General features: G+C 37.2%; 1 protein-coding gene across 3 annotated transcripts in view; it reads left to right on the forward strand.

Moving 5' to 3' along the window:
* Nucleotides 1–15,312, forward strand: part of cdh13 (cadherin 13, H-cadherin (heart)) — a 421,886-nt gene extending 406,574 nt beyond the window's left edge. For all 3 annotated transcript variants that reach the window (XM_048168174.1, XM_048168172.1, XM_048168175.1), the window contains one exon: nt 14,158–15,312. In XM_048168174.1, the coding sequence (XP_048024131.1) occupies nt 14,158–14,165 (8 nt within the window). In that variant the 3' untranslated portion in view covers nt 14,166–15,312. The remainder of the gene's footprint in view (nt 1–14,157) is intronic.
* The last annotated feature ends 3,530 nt before the right edge of the window (nt 15,313–18,842 follow it).

Here is an 18,842-nt window from a genome sequence, read left to right on the forward strand (position 1 = left end):
GAATAACTGATGGAGAACAACTGATCAAATGACAGAGACGAGCATTATAATCAGGCATATATAAAGACATATGTGAATTAGAGCTGCAAATAATTTAAATTACCTTTGCCTACAGTGGACACAATTCTTCTTACTGAATTCCCATCTTAGAGTTTTTCTGCCCCATCATTGTATGTGCCATATCATCATATGGGTCCATTTTGCTGTTTTGTGCATCATTTTCTCTTTTTCTCCAGTAGCTCTGCTAACAGTAATTGTGTTGGTGTGAATGTTGAATCTGTGACTGTTAATAGGCTGAAATGATGTGATTATTTGCTACTGCCCTGGCAGACACTGACATCCACTGAATTGTGTCATGCTAGTTTACTCAAAGTGGCTTTGGAGGTGTTTCTGGGGAGAAAAAAAAAGCTTTTGGCACAATCCTTTCACAACTCTTGAAGCTTTAGCCAGTGTTGTTAAGAAATAAATTATCGCATGCAGGTTACTGTACTGTAATTGTAATTTTAGATGTAATCATCTAAACTCCTTTGTACAAAAGATCATCTTTTTCCTCAGTTGAAGCAAAAGATTCTCTTCGGATCATCTCAAATCATGCTGGAGAACATGATCATCAGGTTTTACACAAACTTGTGGAGTTCATGCAGCTTAAAGGGTTAGTTCACCCAAAAATGAAAATAATGTCATTTATTACTCACCCTCATGCCGCTCCACACCCGTAAGACCTTTGTTCATCTTCGGAACGCAAATTAAGATATTTTTGTTAAAATCCATTGGCTCAGTGAGGCCTCCATAGCCAGTAATGACATATCCTCTCTCAAGATCCATTAATGTACTAAAAACATATTTAAATCAGTTTATGTGAGTACAGTAGTTCAATATTAACATTATAAAGCGACGAGAATATTTTTGGTGCACCAAAAAAACAAAATAACGACTTATATAGTGATGGTCGATTTCAAAACACATGAAGCTTCATGAAGCTTCGGAGCATAATGAATCAGCATGTCGAATCTCCGGTTCAGAGCGCCAAAGTCACGTGATTTCAGCAGTTTGGTGGTTTGACACGCGATCCGAATCATGATTCGACACAGAAGAATCATAACGCTCCGAAGCTTCCTGAAGCAGTGTTTTGAAATCGGCCATCACTATATAAGACGTTATTTTGTTTTATTTTCGCTTTATAATATTAATATTGAACCACTGTACTCACATGAACTGATTTAAATATGTTTTTAGTACATTAATGCATCTTGAGAGAGGATATGTCATTGCTGGCTATGCAGGCCTCACTGAGCCATCGGATTTAATCAAAAATATCTTAATTTGTGTTCCGAAGATGAATGAAGGTCTTACGGGTGTGGAACGGCATAAGGGCGAGTAATAAATGACATTATTTTCATTTTTGGGTGAACTAACCCTTTAAGTGCTTCTTATTAAATCAAAAGTGCAACAAATCATTACTAAAACATGTAAACTTTTCAGTCAAATTATGCTGATCATATAAATTGCAATTAATTGTTTTGTATTAAATGAGGAATAATGCAAAGTAGAAGTATTTTCACTAGTGGTCAGGTCTCAGATGTGTGGACCCTACTGTAAATTAAGTATGTGGGTGTGTTCCACATTCAGGCAGTGATGCATTGAAACAGGCAGTCTGAAAGTGTGTGCACGTGTTTATATCTCATGTGACATGACACAAAGCTGGTGCATGCTGGTCTCAGAACTGCACTACACACACCCTAATGACTCCTGTAAGGATTCGTTTCACTGTTGCGCAGGAAGACAAAGTCGAGGAGAGGCCATGTCGCTATGTTGCACACTGATCGAGTGGGAGGGAGAGAGTGTCTGACTTCAATTTCCTTATCACCTTAATGAACCCTGACCCCTGCTGAGAGAGAGCGGTGAGAACAGGCAGATAAGCCCAGAAGCTCAGTGATGGAGCTCTGCAAGAGAGAAATGGCCGGACGATTAGACAGAACTCACTTCTACAGGAGACACATACTCTCTCTCACACACACGCGCGTTACTGTCATGTAGTTAATTAGTTTGTGCCGTTCCATTTGTTTATAGGTAGTCAACATTAAATACATGATAAGTTGATGATGTCCTGCAGTGCGACACCTCTGTGAGGCCTGGTGTCACACCTGCAAAACATAATTTTGATAATTCTTTCATAATTATTATTTTATAATTATCCACAGGACCATTTAAAGAGATGAACATTTCCAAGCACATTTTACTAATTCCAAACCACATCAATCCTAATAACTACTATTAATTTTGTATTTAAAAATTTATAAGTGCTATATAATTGTTCATGAAGGCTGGAAATGAAAAACGCCTTATATTCAGGTGTGCATAATTATAGGCAGGTTTTCTTTTACAGGCAAAATGAGCCAAAAAAGAGATTTAACTCATTAAATGCTTAACAATATTAAATGCTCATGAGAAGGATGCAATACTAATGCAATACTAGAAATCGCAAAGTTGGAGAAGAAAAGGCACGTTAACTACAAAATTAAGAATAAAGGTGAAGAATTAAATGTGAAATCATCAGGAACCCTTTAGTCTCCAGCGCCACCATTTTCCAGAACTGCAACCTACCTGGAGACTCCAGAAATGCAAGGTGTCAGGATCTCAGAGACTTAGGTTAGGTAAGGGATTCTAAAAAGAAAGAAAGAGACTCATTTTGGCTCATTTTGCCTGTAAAAGAAAACCTGCCTAATAATTATGCACACCTGAATATAAGGTGGTTCCCTGTTTCATACTACAGTATTGTTAATAAATCTTTAATACATTAGCTCATCCTTGAATATGATTTCTGCCTGAGTCCCGTTTCCACCAGCTGTAGACGTTAAGACAACACCTCCCATGATTCCACGAAATTAAGACGTCATCAAGCTACGCCTTTGTTTTGAATTTACATATTGTGCCTTTAAAGGCTTTAATGAGGATATTGATTTAAAGCTGTTGATATTTAAAGGTGCCATCGAACGTTTTTTTACAAGATGTAATATAAGTCTAAGGTGTCCCCTGAATGTGTCTGTGAAGTTTCAGCTCAAAATACCCCATAGATTTTTTTTAATAAATTTTTTTAACTGCCTATTTTGGGGCATCATTAAATATGAGCCGATTTATGCTGTGCGGCCCCTTTAAATCTCGTGCTCTCCGCCCACTGAGCTCGCGCTTGCCTTAAACAGTACCTAAACAAAGTTTACACAGCTAATATAACCCTCAAATGGATCTTTACAAAGTGTTCGGCATGCATGCGTCGAATTATGTGAGTATTGTATACTGTTATATTGTTTACATTCTGATTTTGAATGAGTTTGAGGCTAGTGCTCTGTGGCTAACGGCTAATGCTACGCTGTTGGAGAGATTTATAAAGAATGAAGTTGTGTTTATGAATTATACAGACTGCAAGTGTTTAAAAATGAAAATAGCGACGACTCTTGTCTCCGTGAATACAGTAAGAAACTATGGTAACTTTAACCACATTTAACAGTACATTAGCAACATGCTAACGAAACATTTAGAAAGACAATTTACAAATATCACTAAAAATATCATGATATCATGGATCATGTCAGTTATTATTGCTCCATCTGCCATTTTTCGCTATTGTTCTTGCTTGCTTACCTAGTCTGATGATTCGGCTGTGCACATCCAGATGTTAGAGTGGGTGGGCAATGAAGAGTTTGCATGTTTTGATTATTCATTATTGATTATTTGATTATGCACTCTGTATGGATTAAAAATAATGTAAGAATGAAAAGGCCACTCGTCATTCAGTATGCAAATACTACAATGGTGTCATCTGTATTGTTTAGATTTTGAATCACAGTGTTTACAGTTCGGATGTGACTAGTTTTCCAGGGGGACATTAAAGAAATTAGTGTTTCACAGATGTACTTTGCAATTTTAATCCCATCCAAATCTGCCAAGTCTGTGTTTTTCTCACACAGCCAGGGGCGTAAATTTCATCTGAGAGTTGGGGGGGGACAATAAACATAAAATTTATCAAGAGCAGTTTTTGAAGGGGACACAAATAATACAGCCAAAATTTTACTTATAAGGATATATGTAGTGTTACACAGAAGAAAACCTTACTACTGTTATTAGTGTAGCATAGAGACTGTGTGAATATTTATCTTTGGTTCAATGAAAAAACTTACTAAATTGACCAAAATATTCTTCTTCAAAACCATTTATTTATTGCGATATTTTTGAAGTTGTTTACAACCAAGTCACCAAAATACGATGAATACATATTGAGCAAAACCCAACACACAACAGTAAAACTATTAGCCTTATTACAGTTCACACATATCCTTCACACATATCATCACAATGTTAGCTGTAGTTGGTGTGGGGGTTGGTGTCAAACCACGAGGGGGCAAATTCTGTAAAGGCAAATAACCTACTGTTTTTCGGCAAAAAAATATTTGTTGAGCTACCATTTGTGCACCAGTCTTCAGCATGCTTTCATTTCATTTCAATATGGTTGGTATCTGATGAAAAAAAAAAATAAATAAATAAATATATATATATATATATATATATATATATATATATATATATATATATATATATATATATATAAAATTAGTAAATAAAGCCAAACCGCGGAAACTGCAAAGACTGCCCATTTTAATATCAGTGTCAGGTATAGGATACTTGTCTAGATTTCTCTGCTCACTTATATGTGAGTTTACTTAAAAAGGGTTTTATAATGAAATATATTGAATGTTAGTACCATCCAAATCGGTACATGAAACAGACATTGAGTCACAGGAATTATAACTCAAACGTTGTTTAAAATCCAGTCTCATCCGAATAGGTATATTTCTTAATTTCCTAAAGTTTCTAATAACCAAAAATAGAGTGAAATGTGATGGAATTAAGTTCTGTTTTAAGGTTCTGGATTTGTTTTCCATTTATTGGTGTGAAAGGCCTTTAATTGCTGAAAACAAGACAAAAAGAAGAATCATTCTCAGTGGGAATTTCACTTTAAAGTGACCATTTGTTTGTGTTCATGCTGCTATGAGTGTGTATGTGTGTCGGTGGATGTGTATTTTTAGCTTCCATGTTGCTAACCTTCTGCTTCACGGACTGAAAAAATCCATATTCTCTGTTCTTCCTCCATTCTCAAGGATAAAGGAGTCCAATAGACTTGTATTTGTGGCCTCTTAAATAATGTATGGAAGCCTCTGGAAGAACACAAACAGATCCTCTATGAACTGACACAAGTTTATCTCTCTTTAGACACCCATGAAATTTTCTAAGTCCTGCATCAGGTACCTGCATGGGCCACATCATGGGTGGTACGACTGGCACCGTCTCACATGCACTCAGTAGTCTTCACATCTTCGATCCCACAGGAGCCATTGTTGCCGTTTCTGATGACAGTTTGCCAAACATCACCTTCTGTGCTGATTTGCCCTTTGAGTCCATTGATTTTGCTTGTCCTTCTAAAACTTGGCTCCATTGAGCTCTGTATCTGATTACACCAGTGATGTTAATGGCAGAGAGGAAGAAAAACACATTATTTACAACACAAGACGAGGCCAAATTCTGAAACAGATATCAAGAGGAAATCAAATAATTTTTTACACTGACAAAATGGGTTTTGATGTAGCAATTGAGCTCAAGACCAGATCATAGAGGAGACTGTTAAGTGCACATGTTCAGCAGAGGAAGAGCCAAACAATGTCAAGATGACCTTACTGCCCCCTGTAGGACTGATTTCAAAGTACATTTTTAGAGATCACCCTGTTGGGGTAAGATTTTTTTTACTATTACTATTTAGCAAAGACACATTACATTATTATCAAAAGTAACATTTATAATGTTACAAAATAGTTCAAATAAATATTGATATTTATAAATTGATAATAATCAGAAATGTTTCTTGAGCAGCAAATTAGCATATTAGAATGATTTCTGAAGGATCATGTGACACTGAAGACTGTAGTAATGGCCAGTGGTGTCAAAAGTATTCACATTCAATACTCAAGTAGAAGTATAGATACTAGGGTTTAAAAATACTTCTGTAGAAGTTGAAGTATCAACTCAAGCTTTTTACTCAAGTAAAAGTGTAAAAGTACTGGTTTCAAAACTACTTAAAGTATAAAAGTAAAAGTAATGTAAGGAAAAAAAATGCCATTAAGGACAAAAGCTTAGGCCGCGCCACAGGGGTCTATTGTGCACTCCACCTCCTCAAAATGTCATCAATAACCTTTATTGGAATGTAAATGTACAGTACAGTCCAAAAGTTTGGAACCACTAAGATTTTTAATGTTTTTAAAAGAAGTTTCGTCTGCTCACCAAGGCTACATTTATTTAATTAAAAATACAGTAAAAAACAGTAATATTGTGAAATATTATTACAATTTAAAATAACTGTTTTCTATTTGAATATATTTCACAAAGTAATTTATTCCTGTGATGCAAAGCTGAATTTTCAGCATCATTACTCCAGTCTTCAGTGTCACATGATCCTTCAGAAATCATTCTAATATGATGATTTGCTGCTCAAGAAACATTTAATGTGTACAATTGTACAAAATATTTGTGTACAATATTTTTTTTTCAGGATTATTTGATGAATAGAAAGTTCAAAAGAACACTGTTTATCTGAAATCTAATCTTTTGTAACATTATAAATGTCTTTACTGCCACTTTTGATTGATTTAATGCATCCTTGCTGAATAAAAGTATTCATTTCTTTAATTTCTTTTCAAAAAATAAAAATAAAAATTCTTACTGACCCCAAACTTTTGAACGGTAGTGTATAATGTTACAGAAGCTTTGTATTTCAGATAAATGCTGTTCTTTTGAACTTTCTATTCATCAAGGAATCCTGAAAGAAAAAAAGTACACAACTGTTTTCAACATTGAAAATAATCATAAATGTTTATTGAGCAGCAAATCAGCATATTAGAATGATTTCTGAAGGATCATGTGACACTGAAGACTGGAGTAATGATGCTGAAAATTCAGCTTTGCATCACAGGAATAAATTACTTTGTCAAATATATTTAAATAGTACACAGTTATTTTAAATTGTAATAATATTTCACAATATTACTGTTTTTTACTGTATTTTTAATTAAATAAATGTAGCCTTGGTGAGCAGATGAAACTTCTTTTAAAAACATTAAAAATCTTAGTGGTTCCAAACTTTTGGACTGTACTGTACATCCAAACTTAACTGCAGGAATCTGTGAGGGCAGCGGACAAGAAAAATGTGGGTAGTTTTGGTGTACCCAGGGCAGGCTTAGTAACAATCAGGGCTTGACATTAACACCCGCCAACCTGCCAAATGCGGGTAGTTTTCAGCTGTTTCAGTTCACACCGCACTCGTCTGTTGGAGTTTGTTGGATAGGTGTGATAACCCTGTTGGCATTGGTCGGAGTCTATTTTTACCAGACTGAACGTTTAATCGCCGTTTGTTTGGTCGTCTGAGCATCCAACAAACGGCAACAAACTCTCGGTGCGTTCCAAACGGCATATATCGCCCTCTGAAGAGCACTTCGGAGTGAAAACAATCATGGCCGCCAATATTGAAGGGTTGTTCCAAACCGAAGTGCTCAAAACTGGCCACTTTAAAGGGCCCTTCGGAATGAAGGATTTCGAAGGATACAACTGATGGACACTTTGGGCCCCCATGATCCTTTGCACAGGGAAGTTGTTTGACGTCACAGAATGGGTACAGGAGGTTAGGAGTTCGATTTTATCTATAAATGTATGTATAGTATTTTTCTATACTACTGTAATATTTCTACGAGTTAGATTTAGTACATTATTATGGTCAAAACGACATTGTGCTTCAACAAAAATACTTTACAGCTCCCTTTATCAGTCCATTCAAATGTTTCAAATACATAGACACAATATACATTATGGTGCGATAAACCAAAAATAAATAAATAAACTAACGTTAAATAAAGGGCGCAGCTTGCGCAATCTATCCTCCTTGATTGCCTTGTTAAGATGACGCAGAAGTGCGTTCCAAAAAAGGAGTAATTTGACCCCTACACCCTTCATCCCTTCGAAGCTCTCACTCCGGAGGGTAAACACTTTTATAGGTATTAGGCTATAGGGCATAGGGATGAGCCCTTCCGAATGGAACGCAGGGCCTGACGTAATCTGACCTGGCCACGAACCGTTGCCATGACGATGAGGCAAAGACAGCTGTTTGATCGCGCCCGCGCCTCACGCACACACAACAAAGCACTGGAAACGTGACATCGCAGCTTGTTCGTTATAAAAAATAAAATAAATAAATATATATATATATATATATATATATATATATATATATATATATAAGGTATAATAGTCCGTAGTGCAATCCGTGCCATTCAGCAAGAGCACTGCTCCACTTCACCGAAAGAGAGAGGTATAACACCATGAGAGCAACGCAGGCTTACCTTCAGTTTCATTTTAAATAAACTCGTTTTGGCTTGTTTAGCTACATGGTTGTATGTGACTATGGGTCACATAAATAAAAAGGGTCGCGCTAAAAAAATAAATAAACCGGTTTAGGCTATACGCTAATTTATTCAAACGTCTCTCTACCGAACTACCTAGCTTAATTTGCAGAGGAGAAGAGAAAGCACCCGTTTGAGCCAGTAGTGGATAAATAATAACTTTTAAGAAATAATCTTTTTTGAGTAACGACTCCCAACACTGTCCACCTTGCTGGAGTGTGACGTGATCTGTGACATGTGCAGGTGTGATGGATCGCGTACAAACCAATAGGGTGTCAGAATGGTAAATGTTTATACTTCTCATCCAACCACAATCAAATTCACTCTATCCGGATGGCGCGATTTATCTGGATAGGTTTTTTTTTCAAGCCGGAATGAAAACAAGCCGAAATGAAATAGGAGTAACGAGGCTATTTTTAAAATGTAAGGAGTAGAAAGTACAGATAATTGAGTAAAAATGTAAGGAGTAGAAGTAAAAAGTCGTCTGAAAAATAATTACTCCAGTAAAGTATAGATACCCGAAATTTCTACTTAAGTAAGGTAACGAAGTATTTGTACTTCGTTACTTGACACCTCTGGTAATGGCTGCTGAAAATTCAAGGGTTAGATCACCCAAAAATGAAAATTCTGTCATTAATTACTCACCCTCATGTCATTCCAGACCTGTAAGACCTTCGTTCATCTGCAGAACACAAATTAAGATATTTCTGATCAAATCCGATGGCTCAGTGAGGCCTGCATCACCAGCAAACACTCCCTTTTTCAATGTCCAGAAAGCTACTAAAACATATTTAAAACAGTTCATGTGACTACAGTGGTTCAACCGTAATATTATAAAGCGACAAGAATACTTTTTTGTGCGGCAAAAATAACAAAATAGTGACTTTATTCCACAATATCGAGTGATGGGCGATTTCAAAACACTGCTTCGTGAAGCTTCGAAGCTTTACGAATACTTTTGTTTTGAATCAGTGGTTCAGACCGCCAAAATCACAAGATTTCAGTAAACAAGGCTTGTTGCATCTTAAGTGTTTCGAAACTTAATTCGTTTACGTGACTTTGGCAGTTTGATATGCGCTCCGAACTACTGATTCGAAACAAATGATTCGTAAGCTTCGAAGCTTCACGAAGCAGTGTTTTGAAATCGCCCATCACTAGATATTGTTGAATAAAGTCACTATTTTGTTATTTTTGCCGCACAAAAAGTATTTTTGTCGCTTTATAATATTAAAGCTGCAGTCCGTGATTTTTCCTCTTTGTCGCCATCTCTTGTTTGAAACCTGCAATTGCAGTCATATGCGGAACAGTTATCTGTACGTGCGTTGTGCATCGGCACAGCTCGTCAGCGCGGATGAATCTAATGCTTGCTGTCAGTCACCGCACCGGTGTGGATACTGTATTTCAGAATCACAGATTATACGTCTTGAAAGTATGACCAATATAAGAATTTTCACTGGAAAATATCATCTGAACAAGTAACATTTCTGCCACTTTTGTTCTGACCAACTGAGGAAAAAAGCATTAGGCTTACAATAAATCGTGCTGCCAATGACGATTAAATCTAACGATCGCTTAGCTCGGATCATGCCAAACAGTGCAAATTATTAAGGGCCAAGCACCGAAGGTGCGGAGGCACCTATTGTATCTGTTGCCGTTCTTTTTATTTTTATTTTCGATTATTCTTCTTCTTCCGCTCTTGAGTCTATGGCAGCCCATAGAACCGTATGGTAAAAAGTTGTGAAATTTGGCACACAGTTAGAGGAACTGTGTCCATAGCAAATTTGGAGTCTCTAACTCAATCCCTCTAGCGCCACCAGCTGTCCAAATTTGCACTCATGTTTATGCTAATAACTTTTGAACTTTAAGGGCTAGAAACAAAATAATTTTTTCCTCTGATTCCTTGGGTCAAGCCGAATGCACCCTATTACATCATTTTCCGTCATGAAAAGTTTTCCGCCATTTTGAATTTTCTGAAAAAACTACTTTTTCGAACTCCTCTTAGGTCGTTACTTCGATTTTCATGAAAATTGAACCAGATCATGTTCAGACCATGCCGACAAAAAGTTATGGAATTCAAGTCGTCAAACGTTTTCGTAAAAACACGCAAACTAATTGTACATAGTGCTTGCGAAAATAGACATAAGGCTGTATCTCCGCAACCCTTTATCGTATTCAGACCAAACTTGGTACATGTCATCACAAGCATGACCTGAGGCATCATGCAATGTTTCGGCGCAGCGCCACCTATTGGTGCGGAAATATGAAAATTGATATTTTTGCTTATAACTTCTGATGGGTTTGTCCAAAAATCGCGTTGGATTCGGGGCATCATGCAGAGTCGAATAATAACCAATTTTCCCATATCGGACATTTTGAACCGATATGGGAATATTGACACCGATATTGACATTTTGGCCGTCGGCCATTTTGAATTTTGTGCTAAAATGCTGTATTTTACGAACGCATTAACGTATCTTTACGAAACTCGGTATGGGTCATCAGCACAATGCCCTGAAGGAGCCTGAGAAGTTTCGGACCAGCGCCACCTTGTGGCCAAAAGTTATAACAAAAGTTACAAAAATGCTAATAACTGGTCTCAGTTGATTCCTTGGGTCATGCTGAGAACACAGATATCAAATTTGCCATAGTCGGCTGAACTTCCTGTCCGCCATATTGTTTTTCTTTAAAAACCTACTTTTTCGAACTTCTCCTAGATCGTTGTTCCGATTTTCACCAAAATCGAACCGTATCATCTTCAGACCATGGCGACAAAAAAGTTATGGATTTCAAGTCGATACGTCAAACCGTTTTTGTATACCGGAGCAACGAATTTGAGGCATGATGCAAAACCCAGTCTCGAAGCTGTATTTCTGCAATGCTTTGACATATTGACACCAAACTTTGCAAGTGTCATTGTCACCTCACTCTGACAATACCACATTAATTTGATCACAGCACCACCTATTGGTCGAAAGTGATGAACCAGTAAATCCTCATTTTTGATCATTTTTCAGCTCTTTTGCCTAAAATGATCTTAATGGGTCTTTAATTGCTCATTGTTGCAGTTGGTCTGATGCTCACAGCCATGTTGGCCGGCTTCTTGTGCCGTTTTTGTGCTTGGCCCTGTAATTGCTGCTTGCAGCTATATTTATTACTGTTATACTTTGCTCTCAAATTGTTAATGTTAACAACATCAGCATTGCGTGACTGTGTATTTAGTGTGTATTAGAGTTACCTGTATATTTCAATTTCTGTATCCACTCCACAGTCCAAAGTCTTCTGCTTTTTGACTACGGCTGAATCTCCAGTTGTCACTGATGATTGTCATTTGGACCTTTCTGGATTACAATCCACCATCAAAATGATAAGTTTAATTATTTCAGCTGCTGTGAGAAAAAACTATAAATGATCCGCTACCAGCAGCATCCTCATGTGATAAAACCGATTAGCCTGGACTCCTTCCTTTCTGTTTACGGACGTGACGTAATGACGCACAGAGGAACTGCTGCATGCTCAAATTTCCCGCGGAAATCCACCATGTCGCTCTTATTATAAAACATTATTACAAGCTTACCGTTGTGAATCGAGCTAAGATAATGAGAAAGTTTTGAACACTGGCTGGTTATGTACTTGCTCAAAAAATTGATTTTTAACCAAAAAAAAGTTACGGACTGCAGCTTTAAGGTTGAACCACTGTAGTCACATGAACAGTTTTAAATATGTTTTAGTAGCTTTCTGGACATTGAAAAAGGGAGTGTTATTGCTGGCCTTACTGAGACATCAGATTTTATCAAAAATATCTTAATTTGTGTTCCGAAGATGAACGAAGGTCTTATGGGTGTGGAACGACATGAGGGTGAGTAATTAATGACAGAATTTTCATTTTTGGGTGAACTAACCCCTTCAGCTTTGCCATCGCAAGAATAAATTACATTTTAAAATATATTTTTCGTTTTCATATTTTTTATGAGTCCATGGTTAAACAGTGAGGTAGTCCAGTCGGCACACAAATTGGAAATGTCAGTCATAGTTTAATTATTGCTGTAATTGAAAATTATATGAGTTTGGAGTATGTTCTTAACGTGATATTTTTTGTCAAATGAAGAGTTGTGATATACCCAAAAAGACCTCTAAAACTGCTCTTTAATCTGATGAAAGGTGCCCAACAGGGGTAAAATATAATTAATCCACAACAGGGAAATAAGCCTGAGCCTGGGTCCACTGAAGTTTAAATCCTCTTTTCTGCCAAGATGGGCGTTTTTACTCTTTAAGCCACTCTGGGTACTGATGTGGCCTGTCTTGAGGGGAAGAGAAATTTCCACAGCATCGACTCATTTACCGGCTCTTCAAGCCACTTGTTTTGACGTGCCATCCGCGGTGCACCTGGCAGATAAAGTGTAACCTCTTCTTGTTAATGAATTTTTAAGCATGAAAGGAATAATTAATGCCGCTCGCTAAGGCAAAATTACAATATCTGTTTCTAATGCTCTAATATATATACCGGCTTGGAACTTCATGAAGCTACAAGTGGAAAACTCATTAAGTTTCATGGCTGTAAACTTAAAACCCATCATGAATAACTTTACTTCTTGGCTGATGTAAAGACAAATTGAGGGAGTGAATTATGATGGGGAGTGCAAATAGAGGAGTGTATTTCTGTCGGACCAAAGCTCTGGAGTGCAGGGATCACGTGTGTTATTGTGTCTGTCTCAAATGCAGCTGACTGCTGCCACAACCACTTTCCTCCAATCAGGCTGATGGTAATTAGATCAAACACACTTTCGTCTTGCTGCCTGCATTGCATGTTCCCGGCACACTTACCTGTGTTTTTCCCCTTAGGAAGATGGAGTGAAGTGTATGTGTGCAGAGATGAGAGTAGGGAGGATTTTTATCCACTCTTCGCCTGACTTTATTGCATGCGAATGTGGCGAGGTGAATTGATTCAGTTATATATTTTGATGTTTCAGGCTCACATTCGGTTCGCCTAAAGGGGAAAGAATTACCTGGTCGCGTTTCGGGCCCTCGGCACATGAATAAGCGGGGCTGGAGCCTCATTATAATTTGCAAATGGCATTTGTGGAAGAGAGCAACCACAGCCGTGCTCTTAAGTGCCGTTCAAGTCTTATTTTCCTTCCAATGCCATTTAGGACCAAGCAGTACAAACATATCTAGTGGAAAGAAACAAGCAGCAAAAGGAAAAAAAAAAATCAATAGTCCACCCCCCTCCACATTTAATATTCCCTCGCATCAGATCTGGCACGGTTCGATCGCCGTTGAATTTCTGAGATCCACAGGCCAATTCATTTCACTCAAGTCTTGCGAAATTAGACCTTGCATTTTTCAAAGTTACATTTTAATCATATTTTAAGATCATGGCAGCGTGGAGTGGCGTAAGGAAGGAAAAAATAAAGGGTTGAGTCGTTCTGGAGCCTCAACGAGAATGACATTTTGTTTCTAATTGCTTTCATTTATTAATTCAATGTTTTGTTGCGGTTTGTCATATTTTTATACATACATATTAAAGCAAATATCTCATGTTGGCCTAAAAATTTCAAACCTGCTGCTGAGAGTCTATTACCACCACAGATGTTCTGTTAAACTTTCACATGGTGTTTAATTACCATATTTCACGTTCCTTCTTTTTCTCCTTTCTCTTTCTCAGGCTTGTAAATTCTGCTGATTCTTTCTGTAGTCCTTTTGCAACACTGAAGAAAACCTTTGTCTCTTCTCCACACGCAAAGCAGACAGAGAGAGAAGACCTCTTCCCCAAAAGACACCATGCATCCTTCATTTTTGCTCTCCTCCTTTTCACTGTTGTCTCTCTCCATCCCCAACTGGCCTCCACCTTTTCACTAGGAACTCTCCTTCTTCTCTCCCTTCTTCCCCTGGACCTCCTGTCTTCTCATACCTCTGGAATACATCACGGACGGCACCTGCCTCGATGAACTCTCTCTGTCATTGGACAAAGATATATTGGATGAGGGCAAAGCGATTGGACATTTTGATGTATTTTAGTTTCCTCTGGTTAAAGACTACTGTATTTGATCTTGTTTACTAATGTAAGGGAAGGACACAAGGCCTCTTTAGTCTGCAGTGGTTGTGTTTTCTTAGGGCAGGTTGATAGCCAGAAGCCTTCAGAGTCTAAAAAAAAAGAAGCGTCTCTTGAGTCTTTTATTTTTGTTTTTGGTTCAATTGCATTAGTTGTTATGGAGTGGAACACAATATATCTTTATAGTAATGTGTGAAATGATGGGGGGAAATGTACACTATATATATTTTATTTTTTACCAATGTACAAATATATTAATTAACTTATGTACTTTGATTGCTTATTCTTTAATGACCCCTTACGAGAAAAAAGAAAACAACTGTATGTTTTTGCAAAATTTTAGGGACTATTTCTAATGCCGTTGATGTTTTTCCTCTTTTTCATGTACGAGCTCGTGTTTTAGAGTGCGGTTCTTGAGTCTAGAGAGCGATTTGCAGACAGAGAGCGAATCTGTCTTGTGATTCTTGTTTCTGATGGTATAGCGTTTATTTCATTTTTTTCCCTCTCCCCTTGGGTCAAAGTCAAAGAGGCCAGGGAAGGCTGTTGATTCAGTTGTTCTTTATTTTAGTTCCTTTTTTGCGCTTATGAGAAGAAGACAACAAAAAAGAGAGACAGAAAAAGATAACATATGAAAACAAAACAAAATGTGTGTGTGGGTTTGTGTGGAAGACCCCGTAAGTTCTGAAAATGCAAAGAAAAAGATGACGTGGTGAATGAGTTATGTCTGTCTTTTGCACTAATTTAATAAAGCTGTTGCTGTACTTCCCACCACTTTACCTTTTCTCATTTGTTTAAAGTCTGAAGACCAAAGTAAGAGAAATCTTATTGCTTGATGTGATGAAATATGCTTCTACTCTTGCAGTTTTAGTGGAGACTGAATGGATTCCAATGGGGATACGGTTGATACAGTAATACAGCAACATATGCACATAAGATCATTGGTATTTCATGGATATAGAAAACTCAAGTGTTCTCAACAAAGTTACAAAGTTAAGGTTACAAAGTTCTTCTTTGCTTGAAGATCCTATTCTTTTCATTTAGGACTGAATAAGTACAATTTACTTCAATCATACAATTCAAAAGTTTACACCCCCCATCCACCCCCCATCCACACACAAGTTCTCAAAAACATACACACTACAACATAGTGTGCAATAAATTCAAAACAACATTTCCAAAACTGGTAAGTTATGTTGCTTGTGGTTCACCCCCTCAAAAACCTTTTCACATAATGAACACAAAAGACACAACCAATGTATACATTGCACATTTTTATTCATTCATAACACAGTGCAAAAATTATAATAAAATAATAAAAATAAAAATTATTCCACCTCAGCAGCTCTTTGGTCTGGGTCAAGCCAGAGAATCTCATCCACATCACAATTGGCCCTAGCCAGGCAGCAGAGGTAAAATCCTCCACATGACTGCCTGATCCACCCCTGGCACGCATATGTCTAGGCAGGCTTCTTCCATGGCCTGGAGGAGGTGAACACGGATATAAGGTTCTCGGTCATACACTTTCCACCGCCATGCAGAAAAACACTTCTCTATTGGGTTTAGAACTGAAACTCTAATCTGTATGCAAGGCAATTTGATGCATTTCTTGTTCAGTAGCATAGTGCAACAGTGTACTGTATGTGTTGTCACAGCATAGAGTACAGCACTCAGAAGTTACTGTACAGAGCAGTCTTACTGTAAGTACACCAACCTGTTTTCCTCCCTGAAGGTTCTGATGATGAAAGACTCAAATTTGGCTGTACTCATTGCCCAGCCTCCCTCATAGTCATACCATGGACAAAGTCAACTAAAGTGGCTCGAATTTCATCCGAGACTGCTTGTCTCCTTGCCCTTCCCCTTCCTTGTTCTCGTCCTCCTTCTACACCTCCTCCTCCTCCTCCTCCTCCTCCTCCTCATCTTCCTCCTCCTCTTCCTCTTCCTCCTCAACCTATTCCTTCATTTCTCTGTGGATCCGTTGTTCCAAAACTCAATGAACTGATTAGGGCCCTTTTATCTATCTATTGAAGGATCTGATTGATGTGTGTTCAATTTTGACTCTTGGTGTTTTCATCTGGAGAATTGTGTGCTAACTGAGCTCAAGCTGTGCTGACTTCAAAGAACAGTATTGAATGCTAGTGCTTTCAAAATGACCACATGGTGTACGCAATAAGATATTAAGGGAATTTTGTGTAGAGTTCTGCAGTGGACAGCTCTACAAATCTGATTCATGTGTCAAAACAGGGGAAGAGTGTTTATAGTTTAGGGAAATGGGTGTGCTTTTTGATAAATGGCATTATGGTTTTGAAATTTTAGTTAAAAAGCCTGGTTATAGTGTTTTAGCAATCAAGAAAAACTGTAATTAATTATAGGTAATTAATTATACAATTTTTTGTATATACATATATATACATGTGCTGTATTACGCAATACAATACACACAAATATTAAAGCCAAAAATATGTATCAGTGGAACTTTCATGAAGTAAACTTTCACTAAAAGCCTTCCTTCCACCGGAAAAAATAGTCCCTGACCGTGAACATTTTCTACATATATATATATATATATATATATATATATATATATAGTATAGAATATATATATAGTAGAATACATTATTAAAATTATTAAAATATTATTAAAATATAATTTTACTGCATATTTATATCATAAATTCAGGCATTTATTAAGCTCCGCTAAACAATGTTGTTAGAAGGGTCTGAAAATAAATACTTGTCCTACTTGTCCAGTGTAAAATGGAAATGTCTTGGTTAGAAGGTCAAGGTACACTTGCATATTAATAGTGATTTAATGAACTAGCTCAGGCATTTAACTAGCTTTTGCATTCATTTTGAAATCAGAAAAAAATGTACTCTGGCTGTCTTGAGTCATCGTCACTTAGAACAAATATCATCTGATAATTTCTTGCCAATTTGATTAACGGAAATAATTATCTCATAAACCACCATTAACATTTCCCAGGAGATGCCAGAGTACAGTCTAACAAACCAACTCCATCAGTATTAATAATCTGAAAATGAACTCGTGAAACCCTGAAAGTTGCTTTCAGTTTGAAAAGTGATGCTTAAACTTTGACAAAATAACAGGGAACTTTTGCAGCTGTTGTATCTGAATTACCCATTTTAAGGTCTGAATAACAGGCCTTGATTGTTTTTTATATCGTTGTTACAATAAAAAAGAATAATGGCGAGCCAGCAATGTAATCAGCCCTCTCCTCCTCACTCAAGTGAACGAGTCTCATTTTGATTTCGTACTCTGTTTTTGTCCCACATCAATTCTTAATCACTCTATATAAATACTAGAGCCACCGCAGAAGTTTGTTATATGAAGTCAACGCCTTTTTGTCATAACAATTACTCTTTGTGAAAGCACAAACGTGCGAGACCTCGCTGAATGGGTTGAAATCAATAAATGAGCATGCTTGGCCATTCGGATCTTGGTAATGTCATGTAATTGGAACGTGTTTGGTTCGATAAGTGTACACAGGTGTTCATGGCCTCGATGAAGTCACTGAAGCTATGATTAGTATTTCTAAGATTAGCCTCTAGCTTGATCTGAGAAAAAAATGTAAAGATGTAATGAAATCAATAATGAATGTTTTGTGTCTTTTAGTCCATGCCAAGTTTTGAGGGCATCTGTATTATAATATGCTTTCTCTAACACACAAATGGAGCAAAAATATCCAAGACCTACAGTATAAGATAGATAGATAGATAGATAGATAGATAGATAGATAGATAGATAGATAGATAGATAGATAGATAGATAGATGAAGGCATTTGCTAAGAGTCTCTGTCAGGCAGGTTGGTAGCCCTCATGCTCTCCATTTATTCTACACTTACTACATTTATTTGTAGGATAGAAGCCGCTTTCATCTCCTATCCCTCTCTCACAGGTGACATGAGGGATTTGTCTCCACAAATTTCGATGACTTCTAAATCCTCTGAGAGTGCTCTTACTTTTAAACGGCAGATAGAGCGGAGAGAAAAACCCTCTCAATGTCAGTCGTTCACCTCCAGAGCTGACCTATTACGTTTCTACAACCAACGTCACAAAATATTCAAAATTGGATGGACCAATTGTGTTGTACCTAAAGGGAAAGTTCACCTCAAAATTAAAAGAGAGTTGTTTGGGAAGGGGTTTGTTTTGTCCATACAATGAAAGTCATTGGGGCCCAGTGCTGTTTTTCATATAACACCAATTTTATCATCTCTACACTGGTTACCTATCTGTATCAATACCTTTCTATATCAATTACAAAGTATTGCTACTTACCTAT

The sequence above is a fragment of the Megalobrama amblycephala genome, linkage group LG19 (genome assembly GCF_018812025.1).
Source record: "Megalobrama amblycephala isolate DHTTF-2021 linkage group LG19, ASM1881202v1, whole genome shotgun sequence".
In the NCBI taxonomy this organism is placed as follows: domain Eukaryota; kingdom Metazoa; phylum Chordata; class Actinopteri; order Cypriniformes; family Xenocyprididae; genus Megalobrama; species Megalobrama amblycephala.